We start from the raw sequence: 13,114 nt of genomic DNA on the forward strand, positions 1-13,114 counted from the left end.
TCTAAACACTGCCCCGTACACAGGTGCCACCCCCGCAGCTCTCACTGGCCAAGATTACCGGCCAATGGAAGCTGCATAGCTGGTGAATGAGACAGGGGCAGCGTGCGGAGCCCTGATTGCCTTTGCTTCTGGAAGCCGTACAGAGCAGGGAAAGCTCAACCCCATTTCCTGGTTGAAGCACTGGAGAGGGGAAAGCTCCTGACCCCGCTCTCCAGAGAGAACTTGAAGGCCAGATTAAAAGTTCCCAGGAGCTAGATGTGGCCCATGGAATGTAGTTTATCCACCCTGTTTTAAGATATCATTGCTTAACATCAAAATATTACTGTGATGATGAATATGCTAAGCAGTCAACACAGAGCAGTGTGATTAATTAAGGGTGAACCTACTGCTGTTCTGGCTCCTGCCTGGATCATGACAGGTCAGCCAGAAAGGAAGATCAATAGCAGCTGGGAGGATAGCTGGAGACCTGGAGAAACATGCATAAAAACAGCTGTTTCTTGTGGCAGTTCCTGGCCACTGAATGTGCATACAAAATTGCCTTCATACAGTTAGGCCTATTTCAGTTTAGGAACAACAGAGGACTCAAATACGGATTGTAAATAAGCAAGTTATATTGTATCTGACTTCACAATATCAATTTCTCTCCAACAACTGAAAGTGACCTTTGGCAAGGTTCCCAAATTACCTATCGTTTAGCCAAGGGGCAACACTGTGTACGAAAAATCTATTTTAGGTAATACTGAAGGTTTCTCTTTCCCTCTAAGGCTTGTACAGCTCAACTTATGACACTAAGGAAGTTTAGCTTTTGCTGACAGTAATAAAAACATTACATGTCTACTATAGTTTTCCTTTAAAATATGTAGCATATACAAAATACATGCTGGCATGTAGAAGCAAAAAACATTTATTAGCATTCATTTGGGATGACCTGCATAATTCACTCATGGATTCAACACTCATAAGCAACATGACCTGAAGCAAGTTTTTAAAACCTTTAAACTATATGCCACACCATGCATTGCACTTAGGGATGTTAAATACTGATTGACTAGTCGAGTAATCTCATGAATTCTTATTGGTTAGTCGAATATTCTAGAGTCCCCAGGTCTGGCAGCCAATGTGCTCAGACCCCACTCTGTATCAGAGGCACCAGCATAGGGTGCTAGGTGGGAGCTGGTCCGCAAGGAGAGCCAATTTAAAAAACAGCTCCCCTCATGGACCATCCACTTGTTGCCACTCGTCCACTTGTGCTGCTCCCTCTGATAAAGAGGCAGCAGCACAAGATGGCAGCAGCCCCTGTCTGGGGAGGGTCTGAGCTCTTGGACCCATCACAAGCCAGGACTGAGCTAAGCTGCTGGCCAGCCTGCTAAAAAAATTTACTGGGAGGAGAGGGGCAAATGCATGTAGTCTATAGCGTTAACCAATAAGCTTTTGCTTATCAGTTAATCAGTTAATTGACTACATTATTATATATTTTGTATAAGTGCAATTAGGGATGTATCTGCAAAGTGTGTGCATGCCTGCACATTATAGCTGGCATACGTAGCAATGCCTGACAGACACTTTCCATTGTAAGGTCTTGTTTTCTTTTGTTTATAATTTTGCCATTCTTGAGCCATTTGGTTTGAAATTTTCCAAGCCACATACCAAACCTCTTCCTTAGGCTTAGGTTTCTTAGAAAATTTCAACAAAAACAATTTTTTTTTCTCAGAAGTATGAGAAAATCATCAATTTGCCCATGCCAAAAATATTTTTACAACCATTTTACAGAGAAGCTATAGCACTTCCATGCTCTGGAGAAGGGACGTGCTATTTCACAGATGGCTTGTCCTATTGTCAAGAGTGAGAATTTTTGCTGTCCCTGTGAAAATCTGCCTAAATTTGACCAGTTTGACAGTCAGGTACCTCAAAGACTATTTGCGAAGAGCCTGCAAGGGCTAAGCAAGATTTTTACTGCAATTCCTCCTCCTTTAGCCAACGTCTGTTCTGACACCAGGCACAAGAACAGAGATTTTCTCCAGTACAGGCAGTCCCTGGGTTACATACAAGATAGGGACTGTAGGTTTGTTCTTAAGTTGAATTTGTATGTAAGTCGGAACTGGTAGATATTGTAGGGGAAACTCTAGCCAAACATTTCTCCAGAGCTCAGTTTTATTCTCCCACACCTCACTTCCCTCAGTCCTTTATTCTCAAGCTGAGGTGTCTGCTGAGAGAAGCCGCTCCGCATCTCCCTGGTCTGTTGGGGGGAGTGCTAGCTTCGCGTCTCCCTGGTTTGCTGGGGGGAAGCAGCTAGTGCGGAGTTGCCTCACCCCATTTGTAAGTAGGGATCTGATGTAAGTCGGATCCATGTAACCCGGGGACTGCCTGTACTGTCAATGTTCCTCTATTCGCAACCAAGCAGTGAGCAGCAGGAGGAAATAGCTTGACCAGAACACAGAGGACTGAGCAGCTAGGTCTGGGACTTAGAGCTAAGGGAAAGAAGAAAACTAGGACTCAGACAAGGACAGGTCAAAGCACATCAGAAAATGGAAATCTAGTACCGCTATCAGTCTGTGATGTCAAGAAGCAGAAGTCTGTGCTGTGGATTTACAATTCCCAACACCGCTAATGAACCACGTGGAAGTCAACATGGTTTCAATTTATTACATTTCTTTTTTTTTTCCCCTAGGTTTTTCCTTTAAAAATGTCACATAGAAAAAGCCACATTTAAAAGAAATATTCAGGTCAAGTGATTAAAAGCTAGGAAATGACAGAATTGGTGTTGCTTGTAAAACCTTAATTTGCCTCCCTTGTGCATATGCATTATGATACATAAAGATTAAAGATTATGATCAACATTAATTAGATGATAATTATTTTTTCAACAGGACAATCCTCTCTCCTTCCCTGCCACTGAATGCACAGAATGAACCAGGCTCAGAGAATGAATTTGAGTTGTACAGAGAAGGAAGCTGCCGTCTATAGCAGTGGTTCTCAAATCGGGGTATGCAGAGATCTTCCAGGTTGTACATCAACTCATCTAGATAATTTGCTAGGCTACATAAAAAGACCTAGCAAACTCAGTACAAATTAAAATTTCATAAAATTACTTTTATACTGCTCTATATACTGAACTGTAAGTACGATATTTACATTCCAATCAACTTATTTCATAATTATATAAGAAAGTTAGACATGAGAAAGTAAAAAAGTAGTTTTTAAATTAGGTGAAATTTGGGTTATTCAAGACGAAAATTGGGGGTCCAGTGGTCTGGAAAGGTTGAGAACCTCTGGTCAGTAGGACCCCCTTCTTCATTTGTTGTAGCACTTGGAAGGTGTGCAATAAGTGAGGAAGGGAACTGCAAGAAGAGAAAACATCATTTAATGGTTAAGGGAGTTAAATGCAGCTCTGGAGAACTGGATGCTATTCCTGGTTTTGCCATAGAAATCCTATGGCATGCTGGGCAAGTCACTTAAACCAACATTCTCAGTGCCCAACTTGCACTTGCCTAATTTGCAGAAGTGCTGAGAACTCATAGCTGCAACTGAAACCGATGAAAGCTCTGCTCTGAACAAATAAAAATGAAATGCCAAGTTCAAGCCACTGGCATCTTCAACTGGGCATCGAAAATTACTGGATACTTTTCACCTTAATCTCCATTTCAGTCTGTCGTCTCTGAAATAGGAATACCACCCCCGGCCTCACAGCAGTTTTGTGAAGATAAAGTAATTAATGTTTGTGAAACATTCTGATGCTACAGGGATGAGCACCACAGAAAGCCCCAGGAGAAAATTAATAATTCTATTTTCAGAGCAGGGTTTGAATGGTGTACAGTAAATAAAGCATGGAACCACACATGGAACAATGATGATAAAACATAACATTGAATAGCTGTTCATTGAGTAAGCACCATCTTTCTTGTGTACTGAATAAGGCAGGAGTCCTGTGAAAAAACATTATGTGATCATATCATTCTAGACTGTAACATTATGCACACGCAAAAGGCCAAATTAATGTTACCTGTGCAATATCTATTTATAAATTACGTAAAGTGCATTAACAATGTGAAGGTTGCAAAAACAATCAGTCATATGTTAGGAAATGCCAGGATTACATTTCCATATAAACAGTTAATATTCTTTTAATGCAGTTTTTTGTATATTTCACATATATAAAATACACACACACACACACACACACACACACAACATACAAACACAAATCACACACACAAATACATGTTCTAATTTTATGTAACATCTATTTCTACACAAATCCAGTCAATCACTAAGTTAGGTATGTATTTGTGTATAATTTATTTGTAACAACAACAAAAAAAGATGCATAGAATACTGCAAAGTAAAACCTAAACCTAATCATAGTTCTCCGTAAGTGTGTGGCTATTACCAGATTCAATGATCATACAAAACCAGTGCAGAACCAACACCACAAAGTCTATTTCTGAAAAGCTTACTCTTGCTTCATCTGCTTCATCTGAAAAGCTTACTCTTGCTTCATTTAGAAAAATCTATCTTAACACTTGCAATGAATATTCTTCACTTCATGCTATCTGGTAGTAGCCCAGTTCTGATGTTGAAAGCAATTGTGTTAATTTACAATTTATTAATAAGATTACAACTACTACTGAGAACTTCTGGTGACCTCTTACTTCGAGTTGCTAAGAATCTACAAAGCAAAAGGACTGCAAATTTAATGTTGCATCACTTTTAGCTATAACTATGCTCAGTTACATGGCAAAAGTGACAAAAATGGCTTTTATCCCACAAATATAAACACAAACATTCTAAAGTTATTCCATCCTGTTTCACTAGGAAAAAAGCACAATGAGTTTGTGTCTAGCTTTTTATTCTCGATGCTGAAATTTGAATTCCGCTGGGTACACTTTCCTATATATTCGACACTCATGTTTTGATGACCTAATTTGCCTTTGCTTATCTGCAAGTGAAAATTTGTTTTATTAGTCTTAGAAGAAGTATCCTCTGGTGAGGTCTACTAGAAAATGCAAACCCAAGGCCACATTTAGTTTGCTTATTCCAGGGCTCATTTTGGCCCCCAATATGTAACTAGCATTGTATGTGGATCTAAAGTGTCCACAGTAAAGAAGAAACTCACCATTCTAACTACTTCGGGGTAAGTCTGCTCTGTCAAACAGCCTCTGCTTATTGTAATGTAGTCCACCAGTTCATTAAGAGTGGAGCGCTTGTATTCTTTCATTTTAAGGTCTGATAGTGTGTCCATGAAGTCAAAAATTACACAGCACTGCTGAAGTTTCTTTAGGAACAGTTCAGGCTGCTCTGAAGATGGAACGTCTATGAAACAAGAAAGGAAATGTTTGTGAGTCTGGCATCTTTTTATATGAAACAGGAATTCTTTTTGAAGAACAATTTCCAAAGAAAGCAGTGTTCCATACAGTTTTCATAAAAAATGCTCAACCTAACGATTAAACCCTTTATAGAAATTTCATGAGTACTGTATTTAGTAGTTGAGATCTTGGATACCACATGTATCACTATATTTAATTTCTTGCTTTTAAAAATAAGATTTACAAGAAGTCCAAAACTTAGAGGAGAATACAAAGATATCTACATGTAAGACCTAATCCTGCAAATTGCTAAGAAATCAAGTACCACCAATTTCACTGGAATCTGAGGATCCTCACACCTCATTAGATCAGTGCCACAGTAAGCTTATGCTATAAAGAAGGGGAAAAAACTTCTAAAACTTGATATTTCTGTATGTTTAATCTGAATTAATAAAAAATTACTGTACCACACATCAACATAATAGGATTAAATTTATTAAGACTATGGCTTTCCAAACAAATTTTCCATAGTCCTACAGGTTGAACCACTCTAGTCTGGCACGCACTGTTTCTGACAACATCCATGGTCCAGAATGATTTTAGTTAGGTGGATGTCTACTTATCATGGGTGTAGCTAGGTTTCCCACAGTCCCATAAAGTTTGTTTACAGCTGCGAGTCCTGACTCTCAGTGTTCTACTCTGTTATTTAGCTCTAACTTACCCCTAAATATCTCTAAAGAGCCCAGTAAGCAGCACAAGTGTTAGTAATGCTGTTTGATAATACTGACCTCCTGTGGGTCGGCAAATTCTCTGGTTTGGCACTGGTCAGGACTCGAGGATGCCAGAGTAGAGAGGTTCAACCTGTATTCATTTCTATTCCCATTTCAACACTTTTTGCAATAAAATCATTTCTAATGTTGCAGTAGCCAATTAAGCTTTTTCGTTATTGAATCCTGCCAAAGCAGCAGAATATGCTATCCATAATACAGACACCCTTCTCCCAAAGGAGAAAAACACTTTTACTTCATCAGCCAAGAACATGTACATTTGCTGCTTTTCTCTGTTTTGCCAGTCTTACTGGATCAGTCGCTTAGCAAACCTAAATGAAACAATGGACTCAATGGTACTACCATAAGTCTGCTCCAAGACTTGACAGTTTCTGTTTCATTCATCATGGCAGGTTATTTACCATGTTAAATTTATTTCCAAATAATATGTAGAAAATTTAGTTGATCTGATTTTCATGTACACAAGGTGCTAATGATCATAAAAACATAAATTAACAAAGGAACTTTTATATTCAACAGAAAAGATATCAAATAAGGAACACTATCGCCTCACCTCCCACCCCAATTTTTTTTCCCCCTTTTTAAAGCAACTGCAGCTCATCTTGGGAGGTTTACACAGCACAATGGACTTTGTAATCATCAAAGAAATGCTACCAAATAAAACACGCACATTTATTCTATTCAGCTTTCACCTAGAAACCACATAACACTGCATAAATTTGCAATGGATACTGTTTTAATAATCTGCGAAAGATCAACTATATTACACTTTTTTCTCTGAATACAAGTCATACAGTCTTTTTCTTAGTCCACAATTCTTAAACATGGGATACGCAAATATAAAAGACGACCAGCATTTAACCCACTGGTGGGGTTTTTTTGTTGTTTTTCTTTTCAAATCTTCAGGAAATAGCATTGGTAAGGTTAAAAATACTTGGAAAACATGTGAAATTGGTAAGTGTAGTTTATTTTGGAGTAAAGCATATTAATTCAAGATTTAAATTAAAATTATATATACACTTATGCTTAATTTAAAATATTAAAATGTTGTGAATTATACAAAAGTAAATCCTTGCAGAACAAAAATTAATCTTGACTCTTCCTCAAATTTAAAAATGCTCAAATTCATATTAATAGACTAAAGGACTGCACAACTTTATTTTTAAAAAGTGTTGAATAAGAGTTGTTTCCTAATACACTACACACTGTTTATTTTGCACTGATATAGACTTTAAAAAACCATACAAACAGTGAAGATGCTGGATTGCTGCAGAAACAATTAATATGTAATCATAGCCACGTGGCTGACATTTTGCACTAAAATATATAACATATCAATATCCTCTGCAATTTGTTCCTGTGTGTGTAGCACTTCTGCAGCATTTATAGATTCCATCAGATCCTCAACCTAATTGACAGACTGAATAGCTCATTATGGCCAAGCTGAGTTGCAGATAGTTGATTTTATTCCAGATCTCAGATTTTTCCAGGCATCGAGTGAGCTCTACAACAGTCATGTCTGAGTCAAAGGAGAAGATACCAGATAGGCGTCAGCAGTGTACTAATGATACTGCAATTTATATCATGTTCTAATTCTGCACAACACATTCCCAGAGGCTCTGCATAGATGTTGAACAGAAGAGGTGACAGATTGGAATTTTGCAAATCTCCACAAATCAGAACCTTTGAGATGGAGCAGCCAATCACCAGCACCTTCTGAAAACTATCAGAAAGAAATGAGCAGAACACCATTTTAAATCTATTCCATCCATCTTGATCAAATTACACAGGTTTGTCAGCAAATGCTGACATCTGGTAACAAATCAAGGGATATATCAACAAAGTCATCTGGTCTCTGCCCATTACACGAGATAAACAATTTCCATTAACATCCCTTCCGATCTGAAATGTCACAAAAAAAGGCCAGATCCTCCAGTGAGACAAATGTCTGTCATGTTTTCATGTTGCCATTTTTCCCCAAAAAAGGAAACTTTAAAATTAAAACTGTGAAGTGGCCGATCGTAATCTAGAATTTGCTTTTGTAGCAGAGGCTAACTATCACATATTTGAGGGATTCTGGAACCTAGTCTTCTAGATATGCACTAACCATTTCTTCCAAAATATTCAAATGGGATAGTTGATGTCTACTGTTTTCAGGCATATTTCAGTTATATTGCTACAATATATCATCATCATCATCATCATCAACCACCATGGGCTCAATGCCTGTTGGTGTCGGATGCCTCCCTCACTATTTCCTTCCATCTTTCTCTGTCCAGTGCGGAGTGGCTTAGTTTCTGTAGACTAGCTCTGCACCAATCTACTATGTCATCTACCCATTCTCTGTGGGGTCTGCCTCTCCTATTTGGACCATTCATTATGCTGAATACCAAGGTCTTAACTTTTCGCTCGTCGTTCATTCTGCAGATTTGCCCGAATAGCTGTAACTTCCATTGTATAACCTTCTGCAGTAGGTTCTCTTTCAGCTGTATCTTCCTATATAATTCCTCATTGGTGACCTTCTGCATCCTTCCTATTCTCAGGATCTTTCTATAACTCCTCCTCTCGAAAGCCAGTATCCTTCTTTGAATCTTTCGTTATCACCCATGTCTCACATCCATACAAATGCTTAGTTCTAATCTGTAACCTCTCTCAAAAATGTTTGTAATGCACTACATTTCTTTGCAACACATAATTTTGCATCAATAAAATCTATGATGATGAAATGGATAGGATTGCATTTCCATGGAAACACCTATGGGAAAAAAATAGTGGATGCTTAGTTCCCACCAGCACCCCTGCTTACCAGGAGCCTCGCTGATCAACTCTTCCACCTCTCTCCTAGCTCTTCTTGCACACTATGGAACAGGAGTTCTGTGGTGTGCAGGAGGCACTGGTTTGGAGAGGAAGGAGCTGGGATGGAGTGGGGTCGAGGCTGGGAACTGGAGCAAGGGCATGGTTGGGACGGAGTAAGGGCAGGAAGAGGCGAGCAGGGTTGGGAGTTTGAAGGGAGAAAGATGGGGGGAGGAAATCAAGCACCTCCCACGCTGTCCATTAGAGAGGAAGTCAGTGTTTATGGTATTAGACTGTCTGTGTTAAAGGAAAATTAATTCAAATTAATTCTAATGGCATATAGCACAGCTCATGCTGGGAACAGGTTATACAGCTTATTTAAATTTACTACAAAATTACAACACTGGTACAACTAAGGATATTAGACATTGTGTAATTGAATAGTCGTGTAACTGCATGAAATCTTAGCAGTCAGTGCGCTCTGGCCCCACTCCCAGAGAGCCCCTGGCTACCCTGCACTGAAGTCTCTGTGTCAGAGCAGTGCAGAATGGCAGGCGGGAGCTAGTCCACCAGGGGAGCCAGTTTAAAAACCGGCTCCTTGAGAAGACTGATATAGAGGCAGCAGTGTGGTGTTGCAATAGCCCCTGTCAAGGTAGGGAGGAGGAAAAGGGGGGAGTCCCAGCTCCTTGTGGACAGAGGCCAGTCCTTGGCTGCAGCCTCTATCCGTGGGGAGCTCGAACCTCCTGCAGACAGGCTGCTGCCATGAGCCTGCCTCTGTCCATGGCAAGCCCAGGCACCCCCTATCAGAGGCCTCAGTTTGGAGGAGAGGGGATGAGGGGGAAGAAGCACCACAGAGCTGGTGCTAGGGAGAACTGGCTTTTAAGCATCAGCTCCTGCCTTCCCCACCTCCCCCACTGCCTCTATAGGAGGCAGCAAGGCGGGTGGGAAGCGGTCCGTGGAGCTGGCACGGATGGGGAGCTGGCTTGAAAGTCCGCTTCCCACGTTTATTGGCTCCAGCCTGTCTCCCTCACCCTCCACACTGCAGCCTTTTTATCAGAGGCAGCTGTGCAGGGGTGAGGAGAAAGGCAGATCCGGTGTTCATAGGGAGCCTACTTAAAGCCGGCTCCCCATGGATGCCAGCTCCCACTCCCCACCCTTGCTGCCTCTGACACAGAGGCAGCAAGGGAAGGGGGGAAATGTGTTAGTCGACAAGATTAACTAATAAGCCCAGGCTTATCAGTTAATTGTGTAGTTGACTACACGCTAATATCCCTAGCTACAACCTTGACTAAAATCAGAGGTTAAAAAGACACCACAATAATTGTTCATCTCATTCAAAGTTCTTTCAATAAAAATCTTGGAAAGAATATAAATTACATTTTCAAAAGTAAAAACTACAAAGAAGTCTAGATGATTCTATGCAAGATACACTGCATCAGAAAACACTCTAAAACAAAGCTTATAGAATTTTTGTAAGAATACAAATTATGAAAATTTCTTGATTTAGCTCTTCTATAAGAAGCAAATAATCATTTAAACAATCAATTAGAACAGAGATCAATTCCTGGAGAAAAAAATGAATGCACCATAGTTTTGAAATTGCTCTTGGCACATCTGCTTGGAAGGGGATGATAAACTTTTTAAAGGATAAAGGTAACAAAGGACTTTGGGACGCAGGATGCACTCAGGAAAAGAGGAAATGGGTCAGCAGAAATCAACAAATCCGTCTTCCGTGTTGAAGTTATTTTGTATTGCCAGTTCCCACTACTTCAGTTCAATTTTTCATCATGAGAGGTCAGTTCTTTAAAAGATTGCTATCTGTGAACTGAGGTCCAAATATGTTGCTGTATAATCTTTTCAATCTTTCTAAGAAATGGGCTGGAGAGGAGATGATGAAAGATTTCAGTGCAAAATAGCACAGGGCAAGGGAATTGTCAGCTTTTCTGCTGACAATCTTACAGGCAGTCTCTCACTACAATGTACCTCCAAAAACAGTTTAAAATTACTGTCATTAGTCTACTAAATTGAAATGGTGATCACAAATTAATTGTTTACCCTAAAAATATGGCAAAACTACACAGATATTTCTAGTTATGTATAAGAAAGTGATGTTTACATGGGGTATGCACCTATATCTCAGAAAAACCACTACTGAACATCAAAGCATAGCAGATTTCTCAAAGTATACAGTAATAATCATCTCATAATAAGAACTAAAAGACAGATTAAACCCAATAGATTCTACCTTGTGTTAATAATACTTCCACTGTTCCAAGGAAATATTTTTTAAAAAAGAACAGATCTATGTGCCAAGCAGATGAAAGTCCCATTTTCTTCACAGAATTTTGCAATGTTTTCTTTTTTCTAAAGAAACACTGTCAAGTTTTTAGAGCTCAAAATTAGTTACACTGAATATTACAAATTTTATGTGTTTGCAATTGTAAAGATCAGGATATTCACAAAGGTCAGATGTTTGCTCTAAGAGACTACTGTAAAACACACACCATAAATACAAATAAAGAGAGGGATGCATTACATCACTAGTATGTTTAAGACACATCAGAAGGTATGGTTTTCTTTTTACTTTTGTAAGTAGATAGGTAGGTAGGAAAATTTCCCTTGGATGGCTGCCGGAATTCTTGCCTTCAGACCTTTGAGGAAAATGACCTTTGAGGGCTTGACAGTTTCCATTTTAGCTATTTAAAACACAGATTTCTAGATTAAATTCACTTAAGTTTACCAATAACTGGAAGCCTGTAACAAAAATTAGTGTGAATCACACAGTTATAACCAAATCAAAATAGAGCATTATAACTGAAATACTTGGACAGCCTTATCTGTAATTCTCTTTATCACTCTGAGAATAATAAGTACAAAATATTTTAAATATTTCCACCATGCTTTGAGTTGCTTTTCTCAAACTAAATAATCCCAATACAAATCTACAAACTCCTTTCCATTTGTTATTTTTGTTACACTACACTATATTCTTGTAAATGTAACTGTTTTTCTTCAAAGAAGATATACATAATTTGGCATGGTACTATTATTAAGGATCCATCAATGCTTTATAAAATATATTATAATACACCATCTTTGGAAATACATAATGTGATGCTCTTGATACAAAACACACATTATATGAACAAATTAGAGATATCTTACTGAGGATTAAGTAGAAAAATGAGTTTGTGCACTAGCTGTTCATGTTTAGAGAGCTCGTTTCAAATCCTTCTTATGTGACTTATGGAGACACATAAGTGACTTATGGAGACACTAGTCATTTTACAAACTGTAAAACTACCATGCCATTTGGAATTGATTCTCAGTCTCTACTCAATAGGGGCCTGCAAATAGAACAAACAAGAAAGCTGCAGATTATAAATGAAATGTTTGGAGTGGGTCAGGTGCAGTAAAAACTCCAAAATGTACACCTATACTATGCTTGCCCTAAAATCAATACTATCAGAATACTTCTTTCCATTAGTACTAAATTCAGCCTCAAAATATTTTAAAGGACGCTATCACTTTCACATTAATTACTTGAGTTAATTAGCTTGTGTATAAACAATACATATCACCATAAACTTTAGAAACTGTATTACACTTGAAAAAATACAAAACACAACCTCAATGCAAAACAAATTCTATTGCCAAGAGGAAAACAGAACTTGTAATTAAAAATAAACACTTTTACCTGCATTAGCTGCTATATCTTATTCATGCTTTCCTAAGGGTACGTCTAGACTACATGCCTCTGTCGCCAGAGGCATGTTGATTAGGCTACCCGACACAGTAAAATGAAGCGGCGATTTAAATAATCGCCGCTTCATTTAAATTTACACGGCTGCCGCGCTGAGCCGACAAACAGCTGATCAGCTGTTTGTCGGCTCAGCGCGATAGTCTGGACGCTCCCCTGCCGACATCAAAGGTATTTGTCGACCACCCAGGTAAACCTCATCCCAAGAGGCATACCTGGGTGGTCGACAAATACCTTTGATGTCGGCAGGGGAGCGTCCAGACTATCGCACTGAGCCGACAAACAGCTGATCAGCTGATTATTTAAATCGCCGCTTCATTTTACTGTGTCGGGTAGCCTAATCTACATGCCTCTGGCGACAGAGGCATGTAGTCTAGACATACCCTAACACAAGAGAACTCTGCATTCTCATACTTTCTCCAGACAGTGAAATCATTTCAGTATGAGATTATTAAGAGTAAAACATAAGA

At 39.0% G+C, this 13,114-nt stretch overlaps 1 protein-coding gene across 8 annotated transcripts in view; it reads right to left on the reverse strand.

The window, feature by feature from the left end:
• Positions 1–13,114, reverse strand: part of PPP2R5E (protein phosphatase 2 regulatory subunit B'epsilon) — a 231,084-nt gene that overhangs the window by 49,296 nt on the left and 168,674 nt on the right. For all 8 annotated transcript variants that reach the window (XM_075926375.1, XM_075926377.1, XM_075926376.1 and 5 more), the window contains one exon: positions 5,114–5,310. In XM_075926375.1, coding sequence (XP_075782490.1) covers positions 5,114–5,310 — 197 coding nt within the window. The remainder of the gene's footprint in view (positions 1–5,113; positions 5,311–13,114) is intronic.

Source organism: Pelodiscus sinensis, chromosome 4 (genome assembly GCF_049634645.1).
Source record: "Pelodiscus sinensis isolate JC-2024 chromosome 4, ASM4963464v1, whole genome shotgun sequence".
In the NCBI taxonomy this organism is placed as follows: Eukaryota; Metazoa; Chordata; order Testudines; family Trionychidae; genus Pelodiscus; species Pelodiscus sinensis.